This window comes from Gymnogyps californianus, chromosome 2 (assembly GCF_018139145.2).
Source record: "Gymnogyps californianus isolate 813 chromosome 2, ASM1813914v2, whole genome shotgun sequence".
Taxonomy (NCBI): Eukaryota; Metazoa; Chordata; class Aves; order Accipitriformes; family Cathartidae; genus Gymnogyps; species Gymnogyps californianus.
This window is the reverse complement of record NC_059472.1, coordinates 37,742,298-37,764,614: the sequence shown is the minus strand read 5'-3', so window position 1 is coordinate 37,764,614 and position 22,317 is coordinate 37,742,298. Positions and strand designations below refer to the sequence as shown.

The following is a 22,317-nucleotide window of genomic DNA, read 5'->3' as shown; positions in this document are numbered from 1 at the left end:
CAAAACAGGTAAAAAAGTGGCCAGGTTCACATGCTCTTGCCCAGCAGCACTCCTACGGCTGCTGTTAGAGACAGCCAACCAGCAGGGCGCTTCCCATAACCCCTTACCTTCTCTCGTCTATTTGCATTTTAGGTAGACTGGAAGACAGGACAACAGGTGAACAGAAACAGAAGCCAGTCTCTCACAGCTGCATCACTCCATTCAGTAAATTTAAAAAAGAAAAAGGCAAGAAAAATTACGTCTTTTTTCTGGTTCCATGTGGCAACAGAAGCACAACCATTCAATCTTCAGGCAAGAAAATGAATTTATAGGAGCTGCCATTCCAGTTCTTACCAAATATTTGAAGGGAAATTCAAAGGAGAAGGAGGTCTGATAGGGCAATGAAGCATCTTTTGACTATCCCAGTAATCACAGAATAAACCTGAAAGGCTCTTCTTAAAGCCTGTGCACAATAAAGGCAAACTGGTACTCTATCAGGAATTACAGCTTAGTCCTTGGTATTTGATTGTTACAAATATGCATATATTTCTTTGGATTTTGTTGAGATTAGAATGTATAAATTGGTTAAAAATGCAATTTGCATACATGAGAAAGGTGAGCATACAGGACAACTTCAAAAAAGAAAAACAGAAGAACAGGAGAGGGAAGAAGTTCAAACACAATTCAGCATTTTCAGCATTCCACAATTTTAATATCTGTTGGCAAATACAGTTAGATGAAGAAATTAACTGTGGTCATTGAATTAATTTTTATTTATTAAAATGTCAAAGGCACTCAGAATTTTTGTATGCATGCTTGTCTCAAAAATCTAAATAAAGGGAACCTATTTGCATGTGCTTTAGTATGTACTGAATTACTTTAGCTGTCAAAATAATTACCTGGTATGTGGCACTCATTTGCATAAAATAATTTTTAAATAAAAAGTGGGTGCAAATGTGGAAGAATGAATTCACCTATTTTTTGATATACAACATGTATTGTTCTCAAGAATACCTTTATTCCTAATATTTTTAAAGTCTCAAAACTATTTGGTAGAATTAAGGCATACTTTCTATCCCTTAATGATTCTCCATCGTTCAGGATACACTTGTGTGCATGTGTGTACATATTGAATGACTCCTTTGTAGTAATCATCTTCAATGCATAGAATTCTGATCTCCGCTAAAGCAGAATTTGGAATAACGCTAGCATTAAAAATAGTTAATCAAAGACAAGAGCATTGTTAGTTTGGTTCCTGAACACTGCAGAAAGGATCCTATATAGGCCACAGGTATAGCCACACTACACGTATGATTTTAAATTGTGTTATAACACTATATGCTCAGCAAGTAACAACACATGTAACTCAATGGATAACTGTTTACATCAGCATTCAAGCATCAGCATTCATATTGCTACAGTTTATAAAACGACTTGGTATTTTGAAGCCAACTGTGACTAAAAACATTCAGTCTGAGCCTACATGCGTGAAATTTCAGCTCATTGCTATCACAAAGGAGGACAGTTTAAATACACTAAATAGACCAATATGAGATTAAACTATTATTTTATATTTCAGGTAGATACAAGATGTCCAAAACTTTTGGATCATGTTATGCAAAGAGAATTCCATAAAGTGGCAACATAGGTTATATTTCCTAATAGGTATTTATCTCACAAAAGCAGCATACTTCTTTGTGTAAACACATACTGAGTGGGACAATGGCTGTGTGCTAAAATTTAAAGTCTCACAAACACCTGTGGAAGAAAGTAAGTAGGAAAAGTTACTGGCCAGGTATATTTGCTGGGTATTCCTTGAACTTAAAAGGTACTGCTGTGGGCTTATGTACTGTGCTTGCTTGTACAGAAGTCTATCGCTGCCATTTCCAAGAAAATTAATAGCTTTGAATATTAAAATACCACAGCTTTCTTCTCCTGCCTCCCCACCACCACTGCCATGCTAGAAGAAGCATAAAATTGTTCTTCTATCAAACTGCACATCTGATAATTATCTCAACTTTACTAGCTCCGATTAAATATATTTTTCCTATACTGTTGGATGCTGCTGTTTTAAAACTCTTGATGAATTTCTGCTTCAGGGTATCTGCATTTCCCTGCTGAATGATAACTTTCCATTGTATAACTTGCATCTTAGCTTCAAATACACTGGAATCCATTTGGATGCAAAGCCCCAAATGAGTAATAGCTATTAAAATTTCCAGACCAAAACAAAAACAAAACCCACATCAAGGCAGAGTTAAGGTTGAAAAGGAGTATCAGTTACTTAAGGTATAAAGTGTAATGGCATATTGTATAAAGCATAAATTATCCCCAAAGTAAACATTCCAAAACCCCCAGGAAACTCAGGATTAAGGATAAAAACTTAAAAGAAATCCAAACATCTTGAATTATTGAAATGCAGTATGAAAGCCTCCAAAACAAACTTAGATCAGCCCTGCGGCAGCCCCATGTTGCAAGCCAGCAATGATGATTAATGCATTTTAGTATCTGTGGCCGTATTTCAGAGATAGTAATTTTTCATTTTGTTCCTTTGCATGCAACAAGTGACTATGACAAGCAATAGAAGGTGAGCAGGAGAAAAATAATGGTATATAACCATATTATTAGTTTCACTGCGGAACCGGTCATTACTTGACTACTTAGAAATATAAAGTGTCCATCATAAGTGTGAAGCTACAAGTAAAATACTGTTGTATCATGCACGAATGTTTCATCATTGTGAGAAGAAACCATTTCTGGCTGGACCAGTAAAACTAAATCAGGAAAGGCTCCATTATATTTAATAACTTGTTAAAAGATAAGCAAATGGGATTTCAATTCTTAAAAATTAAACACAGCAATGAAAATCTGAGAAACAAACTTCTTATACCGCATAGGTTACCTACCTAATCTGAGTGGACAGAACTTTTCTATGTAACAATAAGAAAAAGAGTAAGAAGAGATGAATGTTTGCCAAAAAATTCAAGCCCCAAAACACTCACTCATTTTCAAAATTGTTTTATTGCAGTTGGATAATAGAGATAAATACCTAAGAGCAAAATCCAGTAAGTCACATTTATTTTTCTTTTGGAACAGGTCTCCAAACTTGTTGTGTTTTATGATAAAGAACAAAAAGTTGCACTACATTTCAGAACATTTTGTTCTTTAGAACTGGTCAGACAGGTGGGAAATATTAAAGTACTACAAATTAAATGAATAATTTTCCACTCCAGCTTCATTTCCCAAATTGAACAAGTCCAAGCGAAAGAAACCATGACTTTTTCTGCTTTGGAGATGCATATCAGCTGGTGATGCACTTCAAGCTATATTAATTTGATTAAAAAGTTTATCCTTAATAACCTGAGACATCAATCCATGTATAGCTTCTATGGTGGTCTTGCAGCTGAAAAACAAGCATAAATTCAACATTGGCCAAACACCGAACTGAACTGTCATTTTATTTGAAGATACTCAGCTGTTTTGGAAGTTCAAGGTGCCCATAACCCCATGAATCTTAACAACTGTCCAGAAAGGAAAAGTCACACACAGCAATTTAGCCATTGTTGCCAATAGCTTTTTGTTACTTAAAAAGCAAACTTATGAGCGCTATACACAAAGACCAATTCCAGAAAACTTCTTTGTCTGGCAATTTAGGACATCTTACATTAACAATAGCAAGTGAGCTCTCTGGTCACCTGAATCAAAAAATAATAATAAAAAAAAAATCCCTGGGGGAATGAATGGAGCTACCAGCTGTTAGCAATACCTGAAGGCTCTCACTGTTCCTTGCCCAACCCCAGGCCAGTAGTGCACAGTAACCATAGCTCCTCTGAGAAACTTTACAGAGAACGTTAAAGGAAGAGTTTATAGAGCTCATCAGTTATTAGTCAAAATATGTAACATTTGCAAAACCCCCGAACAGCTGAGAGGATTCCTATTGATCCAAGTTTCATCCAGTGTGCCTGGCTTAGGGGGATGTAGTGTCAAAATAACAAATAGTAATGTCTCAGAATATACAAATGCAAAAGATGAATCAGCCCTGAAGGCATGGAGAACAGGGACAAAATACTACTAAATAGATAAAGGAATCCTAGGCAAAGGAAGCTGGCTTGGAGCAGAGTTTGGCTAATGCATATGTACTCTTAGAAAACAGCTCTTAGGATATGTATGTACAGTAACAGAAGATATCATATAGTCAAGTGTAAGCACCTTTATGCTAATGTCTTACAGTATTGTTTTTCCTAAAACGGGTATACCCAATAATCCTTTAGCAACCTTTGCAACCTTATTTCTTGAAAGTAATTTAGGTGCCACTAAATCAATTGTCCTGGTGTCTGCACATGTCTCCTGCTGGCTTTTCTCTTTTCTTACAAAAGCTTATTAGTTGAAGAAAAACATGAATCTGTAAAAGTGTTACAATCCATTTTGGGAACTACAGTAGCCTCTGTTACACAGGAAAGCAGAATTGATGACAACAACAATCCCTTCCAGTCTTACAATTTATAAACGAACTACTGATGATGACTAAATAAAAACAGAGAAGAAAAATCTCTAGAAACACTGCAAGAAATCATATAGTAGGATGTTCTTAGAATAACTGTAAGCACGTGAGAATAATGTGAAAATAAAATGCAGTCAGTATTATGGGACACCAAACAGGGATCAAAATCAAAGCAAACTTGTCAGCAACTCTGTCCTTCTCATGTCTTTAAAGCATTGTTATTGTAACTGTTTCACTACAGGAACTGGGAGGTATCACTTAACCTGGCTGTTGTCAGTTAGCAACAGCCTTAACTCCATTGCAAATGTATTCTGCAACTAAAATAGTCTACATGAGTATTAACTTCTATAAAGTCAACCCCCCTCCAACTCGATCATGTTTGTTAGAAAAATTGTAAGAGCTGTTAACTTTCCATAACAAGCAAACAAATGCACAGAAGACACTAGTGCAACAGCAACTCTGATTCTATTTAGCAATGACCACATTACATTTGCAGGTATTCCCCCACTGCTTACTGTGGAACAAAGGCTTGTCCAACACAAGCTGACTCCTCTCTTTATTAAGGCAAAGCCCGTGTTCACCTGAGTCATATTGAGCAAGATGTAAATAAAGTAATTTATTTATAAATCAGTCTCTTCACACAAGGCCTCCTTTTTGTCTCCTGTTTTTTTGGCCTATCATTAAACTCACCACTCATCTGGTATCTCAAAAATCAGTTCCTTAGTAAAGTTTGTACTATAGCACATGTTGCTAACATGGGGGGGGAAGAGAATACAAGAAAACTGTTCTACTTATCAGGATAAAATGATGAGGAAGAGGACCAGAAAACCTCCAAATCTGAAAAGTAGAACATCCCAGATTTTATTCAATTTTTGCAGTCTGTTCCAAGGGATTCTACAGAATTGTTCTGTATTAAATGGAACGATATCTCACTCAGAACACTCCTAAGATGCATGCAAGTGAGTCCTGTCTTCTCCACAGATGGACCTGAGATTGTACTAGCATGTACAGTGCAGTACTTCTTGGTTTTCAAAATCTGGAATTTGCCAAATACAATGTTCTTGAACAGCCCAAGGTACTGTATGACTTATTGGATACTATTACCCTTTGTTAAAGATTTTACTTGGAAAAATGGTGACTATAACATTATATAGATAGTCTAAGCACACATATCATTCTTAAGACTATTGGGAGAGAGATGTGAGTATTAGTGAGAAGCAACTTTTGTTCTTCAAAGCTCAAAAAAGGAAAGAGCTGATTACCAACAAACATATAAGGAACACGGAGGGAAAAACACTACAACTTCTTTGAAATACTGCTGTACACCCAGTAAACTTACTGGACTATTAGCTCTAGTTCTTAAAATCATGTCCTATATAATAATTTTATTTACTGTTAGTTTAAACCTGATTAACCACATAAAATGTGCTATTTTCTAGCAATGCTACCATTTTGCATTTGACAGAAAACAATCTTTTTTGGTTTGCTGTATCCTGATGGAATTTAACAGGGATTTTTTTGTTTAATAAACTGTAAACTAGAGTTGAATTTATTCCAGAAACAAAGACCGAAAAGCCATTGTAGGTTTAATAAAGGCAAGATTTTCTTAAACTTTCAAAAATAACAAGTGACATTTGGAGTCTCTCATTCCTATCTATAATCTAATCATTCTTATCTATAATCTTGGTAGGTTACAATTTAATTGGTAGGTTACAACTAAATGCATGATAAAAGTTTAAAACAAAATAACACTTTTTACAGAGAAGAACACAAGTATTCGTTATCTTACCTGTCTCTTGTTGCTTTTGCAAGTTTGTCTTCCGATTTCTTATCATGAGTCTCTAAACCCAGCATGAAACTGCCCCTTCCAAGCTGAGCTTCTGACTGTTCTAATTTTTCAGACAAATCAAAGACTTGGCCGGTGGTGTAGTCAGCATTCTTGGGAGAAAGAAGGCAATAAACATATTGAATTCTAAGCTATAAATTCAAGCATTTATACACAAAATAAACAGAATCTGAAAGGAGCCTTTAAGACTGTAGTACTGCACATTTTAACCTATATCTGCAATTGAAGTGATACAGAACTTGAGTGGCACACGAGTGGTGGTTGAGAACAGAAGCTGAGCATCTGACAAACGCTCAATACCTAAAGCCTGAAATGGGCGCTCTTTATTACTTTCCGCCCATGCCCTAAGTTATGAAAGAGTAAGTAAAACGCAGTTGGTTTTGACCAAGAGAAAAGGTATAAAAGTTGCTTTTGCAGAAGGAAGGTTTTGATGCTGAGCTGTTACACTGAAGGTCTACCTGCAGTATTTCTGTTGCAACCTCGTTTTAATAGTTCCATTGGTTTTTTGGGGTTGGTTTTTTTTTTTTTTTGAAGCGTTTACTCATTCAATACCATTATTTTAAGGCATACTATTCATTACAGTGCTGTAAAGAGATATAAGGTTAAAAGGTGTTTAAGACAAAATCTAAGCGTATAGAGAACTCAGTAAAATTAAACATAAGTTATTCCCACCTTCTGCTTTTAAAGAGCAGATATAAGGAACGTTTCAGTATTTATGATTAGGAAAACCTTCCTTTCTTGTTTAATCCGACAAATAGATTCTTAATGTGGATCTATATCTATCAGTGTCCCGTTAAGCATTTTTCAGTAGAGGGTCTGGCTTTCAGCACTAATGAATTAATATATGCACACGATAGCATACTATGGTACTTACAGTAAGCAAGCTAGAAGAACTGAGAGTGTTCACCCAGTATTTGTTCCACAAAAGCTCAAGCAATTTACGATCCAAAGATGATTTAAAGTACGAGACTTCTAAAGCATAATACCTTTAAAAACAAACATGCAAACAAAATAAGCTTCCATCTAAATATGTCTTGTTTGGCTGTGACACCCAAAGTACATGCATCGCAAATATCTTCAAAAATTCAAAGCACTGAACAATAAAAAAGTTACCCCCAGTTCCAATTCTAAACTCTAAGAGATTTTCCATAAGTATTTCACATATAGCTTTAATACAGGTATACATAATCCCCACGCATACTGGTGTGTTCCATTTAATGAGATTGCAAGGTTTTTTAAATTAGTCTCTTAACAACTTCTTGTGCAATGCAATGATGCCCTGTTCCACGCTTGGGATCTTCAATACTGTAATAATTGTTACTTACAGATGACTGCAGTTTTGCATATATCACCTCTAATTCAATTAGGAATGTTTGATGGCAGTAAATGTTACAAACAGGCAAACAATCTTACGTTCTACCACACCTATTTTGAAAGCCAGGCTTTAGTGGTGCTACAGAATTCACATGAGATGATAAAGCAGATAGAAAGCTGAGCTATGCAAAGTCATTAGTGTAGGTGAGTTACAGCAACATTAAAGAGCTATATTAAACTTTATTTTGATCAGGAAATTCTTGAGCAGGTTATCAATAATCCTATTATCTCCTGATTTCTCTGGAAAGTTATTTTGCTTGGCATTTCTGTAAGAAATTCCATCTGAGATAACAATGCTTTAAAATCTACCAACACACCACACTTCAATATTTCTGTGACAGAAGAAATGCCCTTATTTCACATATACTAAGAAAAATGAGGTACTAAGTCAGTTCTTCAAAGAGATGTGTGGCAGATTGAAAATTAGAAATCCAAGTTGTTTGAGAAATAGTGTAATAAACTTACTTAAAAAGATTAAATGGAAGCAGTTTCACATTGGGCATTGAACACCAATTAAAGAAGTTTGACTAAGATTATCCAGACTGCTACTATGAAGCAATTAGTGGTCACTGGCATTCCAAACAGACAGGATAATTAAGGGTCTAGAGCACAAGTCCTATGAGGAGCAGCTGAGGGAACTGGAGTTGTTTAGCCTGGAGAAAAGGAGACTGAGGGGAGACCATATTGCTCTCCACAACTACCTGAAAGGAGGTTGTAGCGAGGTGGGTGTTGGTCTCTTCTCCCAAGTAGCAACTGATAGAATGAGAGGAAATGGCCTCAAGTTGTGCCAGGGGAGGTTTAGATTGGATATTAGGAAAAATTTCTTCACTGAAAGGGTTGTCAAGCATTGGAACAGGCTGCCCAGGGAAGTGGTTGAGTCACCATCCCTGGAGGTATTTAAAAGACATGTAGATGTGGTGCTTAGGGACATGGTTTAGTGGTGGACTTGGCAGTGTTAACAGTTGGACTCAATTATCTTAGGTCTTTTCCAACCCAAATGATTCTATGGTTCTATGATCACCATTCAAGTTCTCTAAACTTTTAATTCTTAGTCAGACTACCCATACTACTGAGAGGACATCACCACTCTAGCCTTTCGTATTATCAGTAATTCAGTAACGTGACAAATTTCCACTTTTAATTCCCTCTCTTTGCCTAACTGCTGTTTCCTTCTAGGAAAGACTGGAAAATATTTTCTTGGTTTCGATGGAAAGAAATGGCTTGTACAAGAAGCCAACTTCCTGAGACGGAGATTATAATGATAACTATTAAGCACTTCCAACTTCAAAAAACCACCAAATGAACTCTCCCAAATGAGAGAGTTGACCACCTCTAAAATAGAAAGGATAAAACATATCCTCTTTTTATGCTTAAAAGCATGGGTTTATGGCCAATGCCAGACTTAAAAGGGCTACTCTGAAACGACAGGAACATTACAGTTCTACAAAGATTTCTGTGTAGCTACTGTTCTGGATTTTTCCTGAAATTGGATAGGAAGACCAATTCCAATTGTTTTAATTTCTTCATCTCTTCAGGGTCAGACTTTGCATGCAACTATAAATGCACTGAAGAACAGATATCCATGCACCAAAAACGTGAAAAAACTATGCAACAGCCTACAGGACACACTGGTGTCAATAAGATCTTCAAGTTCTTTGTACACAGATGCTTAAGCTGTAGTGCTTGTCAAACATCTGAAGGTAGAATTGAAACCAGGCCGTTATTGAAAGAAGCGGTCCCATCTTTCCTTAGCAGTTCTTTGCAAACACTGTGCCTCCAACATCTGTCTCTACTTTTCACCCCACCTTAGCTTAACCAGCAAGAATGTGTGTGCTCCCACAAGCTGGACCAGATCAGGGGACTGATCCAGCAAAACAAATGCCTCATCAAATAAGAAAATGTAAGTATGAAGTGAGGAACGTGTGGCTGGGGATAGAACAGTTAAAGAAAGAATGGTTAAAACTAAACTACCTTTTTAATTCATGGAAAGTAAACTAGCAGGAGAGAAAAAGCAGTAATTCTTCCTGTTGCTGTCATCCTTGAAGCAGCTCCACTTTCCAATCCTACCAAAGACAGAAACAATCTTAACATGCCCAGTGACACAAGATAAAGAGATGCACAGCACTTGCCACTACTCAGAAGAGCAGACAGATTACAGTCTCCCTAGCCCTGCTGCTAAATCTACATCTGACTCTTTCCTCCCTGCCCTACGAAAGTACCACTACTTAAAGGTGTTCGGGAATCAACTGCTAAAGCTTTTAAACAGGTTCACCTTCATCTTTGTAACAGTTCTCCCTTAAAATATCTCCTGCTAAATGACACCAACAGTGCTAAAGCAACAAAGAACTTCAAGATTTGAAACACTTCAAGAAATGTACTTTTTCATACTGAATCACTAACCTGAACACAAAAATTGAGAACTTGTGCTAGAGTTAGTAGCTTTTATGTTACTTACTGTTTACAATGTACACCAAAGTCTTCTATTTTATTAAGCGGAATAGTCTGGTATTCAGAGGGACCTTCATCTGGAGGTTTATAGCCCTAAAAATTCAACAAAGGGCAAAGATGACACAGTAATTTTCGGACATTTTTAAATGCCTAAACTTTTTGAAAGCACTTCACAAAAATTCTATTTTATGCAATTCTAGTTTATTTTTCCTAGGGAAAATGAAATTTCCCCCAGTAGCCTGAAATTCGGAATTTTCTCGGATCTCAGATTTACATTTGGCTTTCCTAGCAGTCATTACATTTGCAGGTCTATCAAAAAGCATGTTGGAAGCAAACTAGTGGTCATAGTTGAGATTTTTCAAACAAGTAAGATGGCAAGCTATGATTAGATCATTTCCTAGATCAAAGAAAGAGCAAGCTGCTTCTAAGATAATATTTCTCTACCTATTCTTGGCAGTGACTTCAGTCCTCTTTTGAGGGAAGATAGGAGGCATGAGAAGAGGGAAGAAACATCCATGCCTTGGATATGCCTTAGGGATACCTAAAACTTCAGTTACTTATTTAGCCGAGATGGTGCCACTCACAGCTACTGACTAGGCAAGAACTGCCCACAGACCACCGTGAGGACTCTCTAAAAATACACTTCTAACGTGCATTTTCTATATATGATTTGGTTTTCAGGTGCATGATTCTTCTCCCTGCTCAAAATTCTGAAAGTATTTATGAAGTGGTTTTGCCTACAGAAGTGAATACTCTCCTGAATCACTAACTGTTCCAAGATCTCTCGCATATTTGTCAACACAAAAATAATGCTTGAATGCAACTGGGAACCTCTCACAAACATTTTTGTTAATTACAGTTTTACTGGATGTCAGCCTGAGTCAATAACTGGCAATTTGAAGGATATACCTGAACTTTATTAGACTGAAATTAAATAGCACAGTTATATCTCTGCCAGAAGTATAAACAAAAGACTGCATTTGGAGATCTAGATCTCCAATATTTCTGTGATTTTCTAGTTTTTAGCCTAACCCTTCCATGTTGTTTAATTAACTGGTTTTTTGTACATTATTTTGTGAACACTCATAATATTTATTTGAAAGAGTTAAGTACATAGTTTTGAATCTTCCTTTTCTAAAATGAAAAGCAGATTACAACATATTGAACACGCTATTAACATTTGGTTTTAGGTCTAAAAAATGATAGAGAAGAATTAACATAAATCTATTTTGATGAATGCTACCTACAACTGTATCCCTTAAAAAGTGGCTATATGGAACTATATAATTTTAGGACAGCTGCACTATCTAGACAGTCTGTTTGAATTAACTGCCAAAAATCTATGAAAAACAAACTAGAAGTCAACCTTTGTAAATGTAATCAATATCCAAAGACACACAATAACCAGTATATCAGCATGTCTTTCTTTTAGAATGAACAATGACACACAGTACAGCACAGCAGATTAAACTGTCAGATGATCAAACTGCAGTAATCTTTAGAACCAATCTATTACTTACTTAAGGACAGTTTAGTGATCACACACTAGATAATTTTAACTATTTACCTTAGGATATGTCCTAAATGCCCCAAGATTTACTTTTCCTGCAGATATTGTTCTTGTTGGATCAATCTGTAGAAACATAAGTAATGCTTGTTATACGCACTTTATGAATTATTACAGGCATAAATTAACTTTACAGTAATTGTATTTCAGAAACATAATTAGTGCAAATTGTATTAGTTTTGTCATAAACAGTACTTTTTCAGCTGGCATCTGTTGGTATGAGACTCTTTAAAAAGATGGGAATATCAATAGCCTTCTATGTACCATTTTTTCAAACTCATTTTCCTTATTTCCCAAATACTTTGAAGAAATTGCACTTAAGAGCAATCAATAAACCAGAATAAAAATCTGCATTTTAATCTTATAACCACTAGAGGTTAAGAAAAAATATTATGTGATCTGCTGCATTTTGGTGGAAAATACAGGAAACCAATGAAGGAATCTCCTTGCTAACATACATACTAATGCCCTGTCTAATTTTAAAAGTAATTAAAAAAAGAAGGGGGGAAAAAAAAAAAGCAGTCCCAAGGAAAGTGTTCTGAACCTGTGAAATTATGTCATAACATAGGAGAACTCACACGGTGGAAATATTTCTTAAGGGTCATTTATCCTTTTCTAATGTAATTCTTCCATCAGAGTTATAGTCCTTCTTTCTGACTAATTTCAGTCTTTTTTCCTTTACTTCCTTCAGTAGCAATGGTTATACAAGTAGTATCTAAGATAAGGTTTACTTTTGATTTCAAATGTGATCTGAAGCCTGGGAGACCTTGAAGGGCCCAAAGAGTTTCTTCAGATTTTTTCTTCAAAGATAGATTTCCTAGTGTCTTCTACCTTGTACTATGCCATTGATTTAATCTAAAAGGCATTTTATGTGCAAAGTAACAGAACTCTGTGAACACGCTTTGCTCTATTTCGACAGATGAAGCAACGAAGAGAACAAAAGAAACAGATGTTTGTTCTATTGCAGGAAGTTGAATATGGATTGCTCAGTACAATTTTTTTCAAAAGTACCAAGTAGAACTTTAAGTTAAGAGTAATGTATGGATTTGTACAGAGCTACCATACCTGGAACAATGCAGTGAAAACGGCCTCAGTATGCAATACTACTGGTTTGACCAGTGTGTGGCCAGCAGAGCAAAAGGAGCAATACCAATTTAAAATTTGGATCTAACACTTTCATCATGCAAAAGACACACTACTAGAATGATAAAAGACAGAAATCTAAAAATTATTTCCCCCTCAACATAACTTGCTATGCAGTTTTATCAACTATCAGCCAGTACTTACAACCACTGCTACAAAGGGCTCTTGAAATTGCTGATTAAGCATCTGGGTACTGACGTCGATCCCAGAGAGCCAGCAGCCATAGCCAGGGTGACTGTGATACCAGCCAATTGCATTTTCTAGACGACCAACCTAACAGCAGGGAAGGAAAATAAACCCAGTGTTAACCTCCATTCCGAAAGTATCAGCTGCCCTCTATTGGGCCTTCCAGCATACTACAATACGGTGAGAGGATAAAAAAGAATACACACACAGCCCACAATAGTAACTTATTAATACTAAACATACACCTTACTTTGCTAAACTATTTTCTAGAAACCATACAATCTGTAGTATTAGCCTTCTCTGTTACAGCTAGTACCGCAGAACAAAGAACTTCAAGGAGCCAGGAGCTCCTTCTTCAGTGACAACTGAAGTACAGAAGAGATTCCACATGGTGAGATGGTAAGCAAGCTGGGACTCTTCAGCGTGGATGAGAAATTTCTTAGGGTGGATATGACGTGAGTATATATAATCTCATATAATGTATGGTACGTCAGCAGAGAACGAATGTTCATTATTTAGTACAGTAACACATCTCAGAGACATATAGAGAGATTATTGGTAGGTTTAAAAAATAACTTGAGAGGCATGTTTTCCAACAACAGAAGTGACAGAAATTATTGCCAGAGCATGATCTGAAAGCCAAAAGATGAATTTTTGAGATTTTTAGGATCAGAAAAAGTCAAAATAGGAATTTCCAAATAATACCCCTGGCTGTCTCTATAAATACTGGAAGAAAAACAAACAAACAAACCAAAAAAACCTCCAGGAGAACAAACACCCATTGCACCTAATTTTGTAATCCTCTCTCAGGAATTGCTTACTGGCTGCTCCATACTGAGCTGAATAATTTTGGTGTGACCTTATATGCCAGTTCTTAACTGAGAGTTGTGTGTTTGGATGCATCACCTGCTTGGTTTTGCCAAATACTGAATATGTCAGGAAGGTTAAATCAGAAAAATGTTAAGATGAGACAGAACACACAAACTGCCAGCTGAATGGAACATTTATTTTATTTTTGAATTGGTGAATAATATTCATATTTTCTTTACATCTCCCATAACAGAGAAGGAGAGACCAAGAAAACACTAAGAACGTGTTATTTTTCAAAGCCAAATAATATATTTTGACTGTATTAACACCAGATCCTGCCCATGAAAAGCAAATAACTGGAACGTTGGCATCTGTAAAGTACTTATGCAGGGGAATATATCAACTTGCAATCTAATATTAAAAAGAGTTATTCCAGGAACAACTGCTTGCCAAAATCAAATGTGGAACAGCCAGCACGCAAACTCTGCCAGAGCACCAGTAAAGCTGAGTTATTATATTTGCCCGCAAGTTCAATTTCAAAATTGTGAGACCAACTATAAACAAAACTGTACAATATAAACAACTAGAAAAAACTTTTATCATATGAGTACTCCTACATAAACCTGGACTGTTTTAAACATAAGACAAACTAACTGTATATAAAAAATACTAATTTTATGCTATATACTTACTATTTTGAAACCCATTATTTCTACCTAAGAACTGGATAGTATGAATATATCTTTAGGTAAAGACATCTTTTCAAGTTACCTACTTTTCTGCAACAACAGTATTAGCATCATGACATTAATAGTTTCCAGATAAAAGGAACTAGATTAAATAAATTATTTCTAAATTTTCTCGTAAACAGGGGTGAATTATTACAAAAAGTCCCAGAATACACCTACTTCTGGATTATGTTTACTCTTTTCTGATGGTATGATCCAACCTAATTCACATCGATTTAAATCTCTCTAACTGTATGTAAGGCTGTGAATGTAAGTACAACTCTCCAAAATAACCCAAATACTGCTCTGTTATCTCCAGTGAATAAGTAAGGGGCCTCTAATCTTAGCTGGTTTAAAATACTTTGCGGATTAAAGAAAAATCAAAGGGTAAACTGGGTCTCAAAACTATTTAAGCTTGGAGAGTTAGAGTTATTTCTACGCTTATTCGTAGTATAGGATTGCCCTGTATTGGAAGAAGCATGTCAGCAGGTGCTCTGATGTGCCATGCTGGTTTCTACATCAGCCACAGAGCAGATTCATATTTCTGTTACCCTTCTGCATGTGAGAATTTTACTGCACAGTCAGGCTTAATGTGACATGGATCTCTGAATACAGGGTGATGAAGAGGTGGAACAGACATCTGAGTCAGTTCATCTAAATTTCCAAATTATAAATATGAATAATTAAGTTGCACTGAAACTTACTTATTCCTTCATTGGCATTTTCTTCACAAATGTCTTTATTTTTATGGAAAACAGCAGCATGGCTATGCAGCAAGACTTCAGAAAGCAAGAAGGTAAGAATAAATGTCATATTCCTATCTACAAATAGTAAGTATCTCTGACACATACATATTTTATATTTAATTTTGCATACTGTTTTTAGAAACATGCATTATATCAGTTATTTTAGAAACACACTCCCTCCTTGTTCCATCCACAAGCCACCAGCTGCAGCCACAAAAACACTTCCTGAGCAATGAAAATAATTTCTAAAGGAAAGGAAAATCCAGTACTCGATGACCTACTGTAAGACATGGAAATATATATGTGAAAATGTTTAAAGGGGACTGTGTTCTTTGCTGCCGACACAGTTCTCTTAGCCATGTTTGAGAAGAAACAGGGCAACTGGACAGCACTGTGGGAGGGGGGAAGGCAGGGAAGCCTGCAAACCCCATAACGTATTCCTCCGTGATTAGCTGACAAGATCCACAGCCAGACCATGGAGGGAGAGAAACACCCTCTGGCACTTCTCCTTACCTGCTTTGCGTTTTCAATGTATGCAGCCATGTACTCGTAGGCGGCCGCCTGAGCGTTGACGCGAGTCTCGGTGCCCTCCACCGGTAGGGCGAAGCTGTCCATGATGATCATGGTTTCCCCGTCCACCTTGCCCAGCATGAGCCCCATCACCTCCAGGTTGCCCCCTGACCTGGCGTGCATCACCATCTTCAGGAGCGCCAGCGCCGAGATCTTGCAGTACTTGAAGTAATGGTGGCTGCAAGGGAGAGGCCGCGGAAGCCATCAGGGCCGGCCCCGCCGCCCGGCCCGCGCCTCAGGCCCTCGCCGCCCGCCCGCCTGCCCCTCCGGCCCCACCGCCCGGCCCAGCCCGGCCCGGCCCCGCTCTCACTCACTCTTTAGTCCAGGGTTTGGCCGCCAGGATCTCCTGCTGCTGCTTGCGGTCGTACTTGTAGATCTCGTCGATGCTCTGCGCCTCCTGCATGTTGTTGGCCAACTCCCACGTCTTCTGCGCCATCCCGCTCCCGGAGGCGCCGCTCCCCGCCGCCGCCGCCGCCGCCGCCATACTCCCCCTCACCGGGCCCGGCCCTAGCCCTGGCCCGCCTCACCGGGCCGCCGGCGGAACCACGCGAGGTGGGGGGGTTGCGGGGGGAGGTGGTACGGTCCGCGCAGGCCCCGGGCGGGCGGCGCTGCACCGCCAGCGGGGGCGCTCGGTTTTGCGCCGCGGCCGGGTCAGTACAGCCGCTGTCGGAGTCTGCGGGTGACTGTGGGGCAGCTCGGCGTGCTCCGGTTATAGCATGTTGCGGCCCGACAGAAGCGTTCGGAGGCCACAGTGCGTTCTCTCTCCTCGCCGCCGGTCGGCTGGCCAAGCAGTGTTTCACGGGGGGCGGCCCGCGAAGGCCCCCGTTGAGGGGAGACCGCCGCCGCCGCCTCCCTTCCCGCTCCCTTTCGCCGGTTAAAGCCGCGCCAGTGCGACCCCGGCCCTGCTCTCGCCCGGAGAGGCGGCGAGCCACTGCCGGCTGCGGGATAGGAGGGCCGCGTCGCGCCGCCCTCCGGAGCAGCAGGGGGCGCTGCTCGGCGCCGCCCGCCGGTTTCCGGGGAGGCGGTAAAGCGCGCGGGACGCGGGGAGAGCTGCGGCCGCCGGCGCCGGTGAGCGGTGCGCTCGGGACAGCGCCCGGGAACCCTCCCCCCGCAGCCCGGTCTGCCGGCCCCGCCGCACGGCGGCCGAGTGGCCGCCCTATTCACATCCCTGGGCGGGCCCTCCCGCTCTCCTCTGCGGCAGGCGGGACGGGGGCGGGAGGCGGCACAGGGAGCGGGCTGGGGCTGGGGCGGGGGCGCGCCGGCCGGGGCCGGGGCGGGGCCCGGGCCACGGCGCCGGGCTCGGGCGTCCCCGCGGGGGGCAGCGGGGCTCCGTGAGGCCTTCCGGTGGGAGCCGTTTGTTGTGCGGCCGTTGCCTAACAACGGCGCCGCGCTCCTTAAAGGGGCCGAGCCCGAAGTGCCGCCTCCCCGCCCGGCCCACAGCCTCCTGCGGTCGCGGTCTCGGGCGGGCGGCAGCGCTTCGCACCTGGCCCGAGGCGGGGTCGGTGCTTCCGGGGCTGCCTGAGAAATGCTGCCGAGGAGGGAGGTTGGGAGGCGGGGGCGGCCTGTGCGCGGGCGGGCGGTGCAGGCCGGGGAGAGGCCCTTCCCCGAGCTGTCACGCTTGGAGAAATAAAGCTGCTCTCCAGGCTCTGAAGGTTTTCCGAAATTAATGTCTTTTTTGGATCAGAGTACGTGTTCTGGAAAAGCAGATAAGCCCTTATGGCGAGGGGAAGTAACCCGCGAAACTTGTTGGCTGGTAGTTCTGAGGGTTAATTGCCCTCACAGTTACAAAAAAGTCGTGTTGTTTTAGTCAGAGTTTATGAATTGTGGGCGTCCAGACCCTGGAATTTTTTGTGCTTTTTCAAATAAGAATTTGAAAGAAACGAAGGTGAAAGGTACAGGAAGCATGTCGCTGACAGCAAGAGTTTATTCTAAATGCCATTCACAGGGGAAGAGAAGCAGCCAGTGCTGGCCTTTACGAGGCCTTAGGAAGTCTGGGTGAAACTTTGAAAGATATTTCTTAATGAAACACTTACGTGATCATATAATCTGTAAGTACAATTACTAAACGTGGCATATAGTTGCTTTTTTAAAGCACTTCCCTCCTTCCCACCCTTGTTGCAGTTCATATGCATGGGAATTGCCATTTTGCCAGTTTTCGTGATGTTATTTTTATATTATGGTAGCACAGAAGAGATTAAATCTGTCTACTTTCACATGCTGATTTTAAATTTTGTGCCCTGTTTTCCTGAACAAATAGGAGGGGATGGGAAAGAATAAAAAGGAATGCAGTAAACATTGCTTTAGATCATAAAGTAGATACACAATATACAGCTAGATATATTATATATGATACAATACATATGCACATACATGTTTTGAATATCTTGAATAGAGACACATGCATTAACAGCTCTGGGTATAGATCCAATAAAAATCTCATATTCAAACTTATTTTCTTGAATATCTATATGCTTTCTAAATATATATTTTTATGGGACATTTTCAGACACTAGCTGAGTATATAGCAGCAGTATGTTTAATAGAATTTCACTCTGAATAATACAATGTTTTGGGAATGCAAATACATCCAAAAGATACGAGAACTAAAGGAAAAGTTGATATATCTATGCTATCAAACATTTTTTAAAAACAGTAGTTACAAAATACTGTGTTTTTGAAAAAACATGAAAAATATGTTGTTTGCACCTCGTAATTTTGGGGGCATATGGTTTATCCTTGGGTTTTCAAATGTTTATGGCATGTTCTGACTTTCCCTTTTGTTCAGTGCATGTGCCCATGGAGCAATGTCTCCAAGCTTAGTTTTGAATCCGCTACTTTTACTAGTAATTGCAAGGGTCTAGAAATGCACAAAATGCATTCAGACACATTGCTAAACTGAAAATGGATTATTTTGTTTTGAATTGAAGTGGTTTTATAGTGGCAGGCTTTAGCTTGGTACGTTTGTGCAGTCATATGAAGCCAGTTTGAAGTTAACGGTTCGCTGTGAGTTTAGTGCTGTCACTTCCGAGGTAGTTCACTGCGGAACTGGGGACTGTGGTAACACTCTTTTCAGATAGAAATGTATTGTTTCTTTATTTTTAATGTGATTAGTCATGATCTCTTTACTTGATACAGTAGATGATAAAATTGATTAATATTCAGTAAGATATTTGCTCACATACTGGCATATGCTGCTAAGTTCAGAAAATATACATCACATTCAAATTGTCAGTCTTTTACTTAGAATATGTAAGATTTTTTGATTTTTTTTTTCTTTTTCAGTATAATATACTCTTTTTGCTTGTCTCATAAAGTTTGCACTCATACGTATTTTAAGAAGATCAACTCAAGCAGAAGGATGTAAGACATAAAATGTCTAGCTATTTTCTAAGAGGCATTTGGCCACTTTTGCTGACTATTTAGCTGTATTAAAGGTATACTGAATCAACAGTGCTGTAGCATTAGTCATCTTAGTGTTCTCCAAGGCCTGGAGTTGTGAGCTTTCTTCACGCCAATTGAATTGCCTGCGTAGTTCAACTGTAACTGTTTTGTCTTTGTTTTTTGATTTATTATATTGCTCAAAAGAGCAATATGATAGGAGTGCAGAATGCTAGAATATTCATTGTGTTCCTTGTGCTAGATAGAAAATATACTGCAAATATTCCTTTTCTTATACAGTCTCTCAGAATAGGTTTGGTACCATTCCAATACAGTGATTTGGAAACAGTTCTAGAGTTTATAAATGTTATTGTAAATAGAGGTAAGAAATCCAGATGTTAGAGTCAATGAACTTGTGGAAAGGGTTCTCACAGTGCCTCCTTCTACATGCGGTAATTTTCTTCTTGGTGGCTATGCAGCACTGGATAGGTGATGAGACCAACTTTTAAATTCTTTAGTATGACAAGTTGTTTCACCCATTCAGAACAGTTTTTTCGTTATTCTTATGTAACCTAATAGGCTGAATAAAATTTATCAGTGCCTGGAAACTTACCCTCTTTTAGATTTCTTTTATCCTTTATCAGTGTGCAAAACTAATGAGATTAAAGATTTAGGTCAAATCAGATGGGGGAATTTATTTTTGGAATTGATTGTCCTGTATTACCACTAGGAGTTGTAAATAGGTTGTCCTAGTTCTGCCTCCTTTGTAACAATATTATAATTTTATATTATGAATCAAAAAATGGCATTAATGTAAGAGGAAAAAGTTCAAAGGAATACATTTTAGGGAATACAACAAGCAGATGTATTCCTTAAGTTAGCATGCAATTATTTGAATTTATCTGATGGAGTTTTGGCATTTTTTTCTCTTCATCTTACTTCTGGTAAGCATTTATCTCAGTCTCTCTGGACACATTATTTTGTTTACCTACGTAGTATCTTATTCTGCTGGTCTTTAGGGTGGGTTTTTTTGGTTTTGTTTTTTTTAAATTCTTTGATCCTCTTCCTAAAAGTGTTTGCTAATACACTTTTATCATTGGCCTAGTGTTTACTTCATACAATCTGTAGGCTTTAGAAAGATGCTGAATTAGCCTCAATAAAACTGCTGTACAATCTGAGTTTAGATACTGGATGTGATGGGATTGCTTAGGAACCTGCATAAGCAATCCTATTGCTTAAGTTGTGTGGGTAGTATTAGAGGGATTTGAGGGTTATAATTTTCTTCTCAGTTTCATGCTTCCTTTAAGGGTGGAATATAATATATGGATTTTTTTATCTGTAGGCTTGGTTTTGCAAAACTTCTCCTCCAGTGGAGTTGGTGAAAATGCTGAGTGGAGATTAGGATGAGTAGACTTGTATGCAGTCATTCTTTTTGGTTTTGTCTTTCTTCTTTCCATGGTTACTTAGTATACAGCTGTGCAGTATTTTTAGTTCTGATAAGACTATCCTAACAAAGAATATTCAAAGTCTGAGTGTGTGCCTTAACTTCTGTACAGTTCCATTGTCATGAGTTTGATTCACTTTAATTTTTATTATGAGGTTATCTAGGAGCAGTAATATACAACAAATTGCACAAGTAAGATGCTAAAATTTCTGCTCTGAAGGGCTTTCAGTTAAATAGGCAAGATGCACAACTAATAGAAGAGAGGTAATCAGTTGTTCCTCAATACATGTTTTCTTACAGATGAGTGGCTTGTCTGATTGCAAGTCAATGCTGCCTGATATCCACGGTCTTACAATTATTGCAGAATTGTAGCTGTTCTTATTGCCTCTGCTATTTTATTGGTACGGGAGGTAATGGTACACTGTTGGCTCCAACTCCAGAAACACTATGCATGTATTTTCTGGTTTGGGGCGGGGGTGTGTGTGTGTGTTATTTTTTTACTGTGGTGTTTTTTGTGGATTTTTTTTTGTTTTGAATAAGCTTGATGATTGTTAAGATACTAAGTTAAGCACAGAATTGATTGTATGATTTAGTCCTTATTTTAGAGTATACGTGTATTTTGCACTTTTTGTACTTTTTTGTCTAATGATTCCTTTATCCTGTTTATTCTTTTATGTTGTCTCAATTTTTATTTTATAATTCACTAACAATAAGCTCGTGCTAGTGTGTAGTGAAGGGCCATTGGTAGACTTGCAGTTAAAAAAAAACAACCCCAAAACACTTTAATCAAGTTAGAAAAAAAGATTAGAGAAATATCTTCAATTTTATAATCTGGAATCTTTGAATGTTCTCTCTGGTGAAACATCAAGTAATCTCCTCCATGGATGGGTTTCCTGAGTCAGGTGTTTCATTGACCGAGAAAACATCTTAAGGCTTGTAGTTCTGAGGGAGAAACTTGAATATTACTTAACTGCTGTCTTAAGCAACTGTAATTGAGCTTTAAATTTTTGAGCTTCTGATGTAGATGCAATGTTCTGTGTCTTTTCTGTAACCTTAGAAATGATGGCGGATGATTTAGACAAATTTATTGAAGATCAGAAGGCCAAGTTGGCACAAGATAAGGCAGAACTTGAAAATGATCCACCTTACATGGAAATGAGGGTAAGAGTATTAAATAGTTTTCCTGAATTTAGACAATTCTATTGCTAGGGTCTTGATTTAAGCTTGCTTTTACTGTGCTCTTAAAACTGTATTTGTTGTTAAAGTATATATTAAAGATTTATTTATTCAAAGTAATTTCTAACTTAAATACTCTGTATTTGTATTTATGTAGATTTTTAAAAACTTGTTTGCCACCAGGCATACAGAGTAACATTTGTATTTTACAAGTGGGAAAACTCTTGTAAATGGTTATCATTGTTCCTTCCCCCCTCCTTAGGGAAGTGGACTAGCAGGGATCTGCTGTCTGCCCACTCCAGAGCATGGGTGTTGGGGTGGGGATGGAAGGTATAAATATCCTCAAAATTTCTGTTACAGAAACTAGGAAATATAAAAGGCAAATTACTTAATCCAATCAATTAAACAAAACCTGTTCTTA

General features: G+C 38.7%; 2 protein-coding genes across 2 annotated transcripts in view; one reads left to right on the top strand and one right to left on the bottom strand.

Moving 5' to 3' along the window:
- Positions 1–2,981: 2,981 nt before the first annotated feature.
- Positions 2,982–16,507, bottom strand: COPS5 (COP9 signalosome subunit 5). The gene is made up of 8 exons (XM_050891256.1): positions 16,213–16,507; positions 15,842–16,076; positions 13,003–13,131; positions 11,716–11,781; positions 10,156–10,241; positions 7,201–7,312; positions 6,270–6,418; positions 2,982–3,382 (listed from the first exon to the last, which is right to left on the bottom strand). The coding sequence occupies exons 1-8, from the start codon at positions 16,380–16,382 to the stop codon at positions 3,298–3,300; spliced, it is 1,032 nt and encodes a 343-aa protein (XP_050747213.1). The 5' UTR covers positions 16,383–16,507; the 3' UTR covers positions 2,982–3,297.
- A 1,375-nt stretch (positions 16,508–17,882) lies between these two features.
- The window catches only part of CSPP1 (centrosome and spindle pole associated protein 1), a 66,347-nt gene continuing 61,912 nt past the window's right edge, over positions 17,883–22,317 (top strand). Inside the window, exons 1-2 of the mRNA XM_050892267.1 lie at positions 17,883–17,946; positions 21,778–21,881. Of these exons, the coding sequence (XP_050748224.1) occupies positions 21,780–21,881 (102 nt within the window). The 5' untranslated portion in view covers positions 17,883–17,946; positions 21,778–21,779. The remainder of the gene's footprint in view (positions 17,947–21,777; positions 21,882–22,317) is intronic.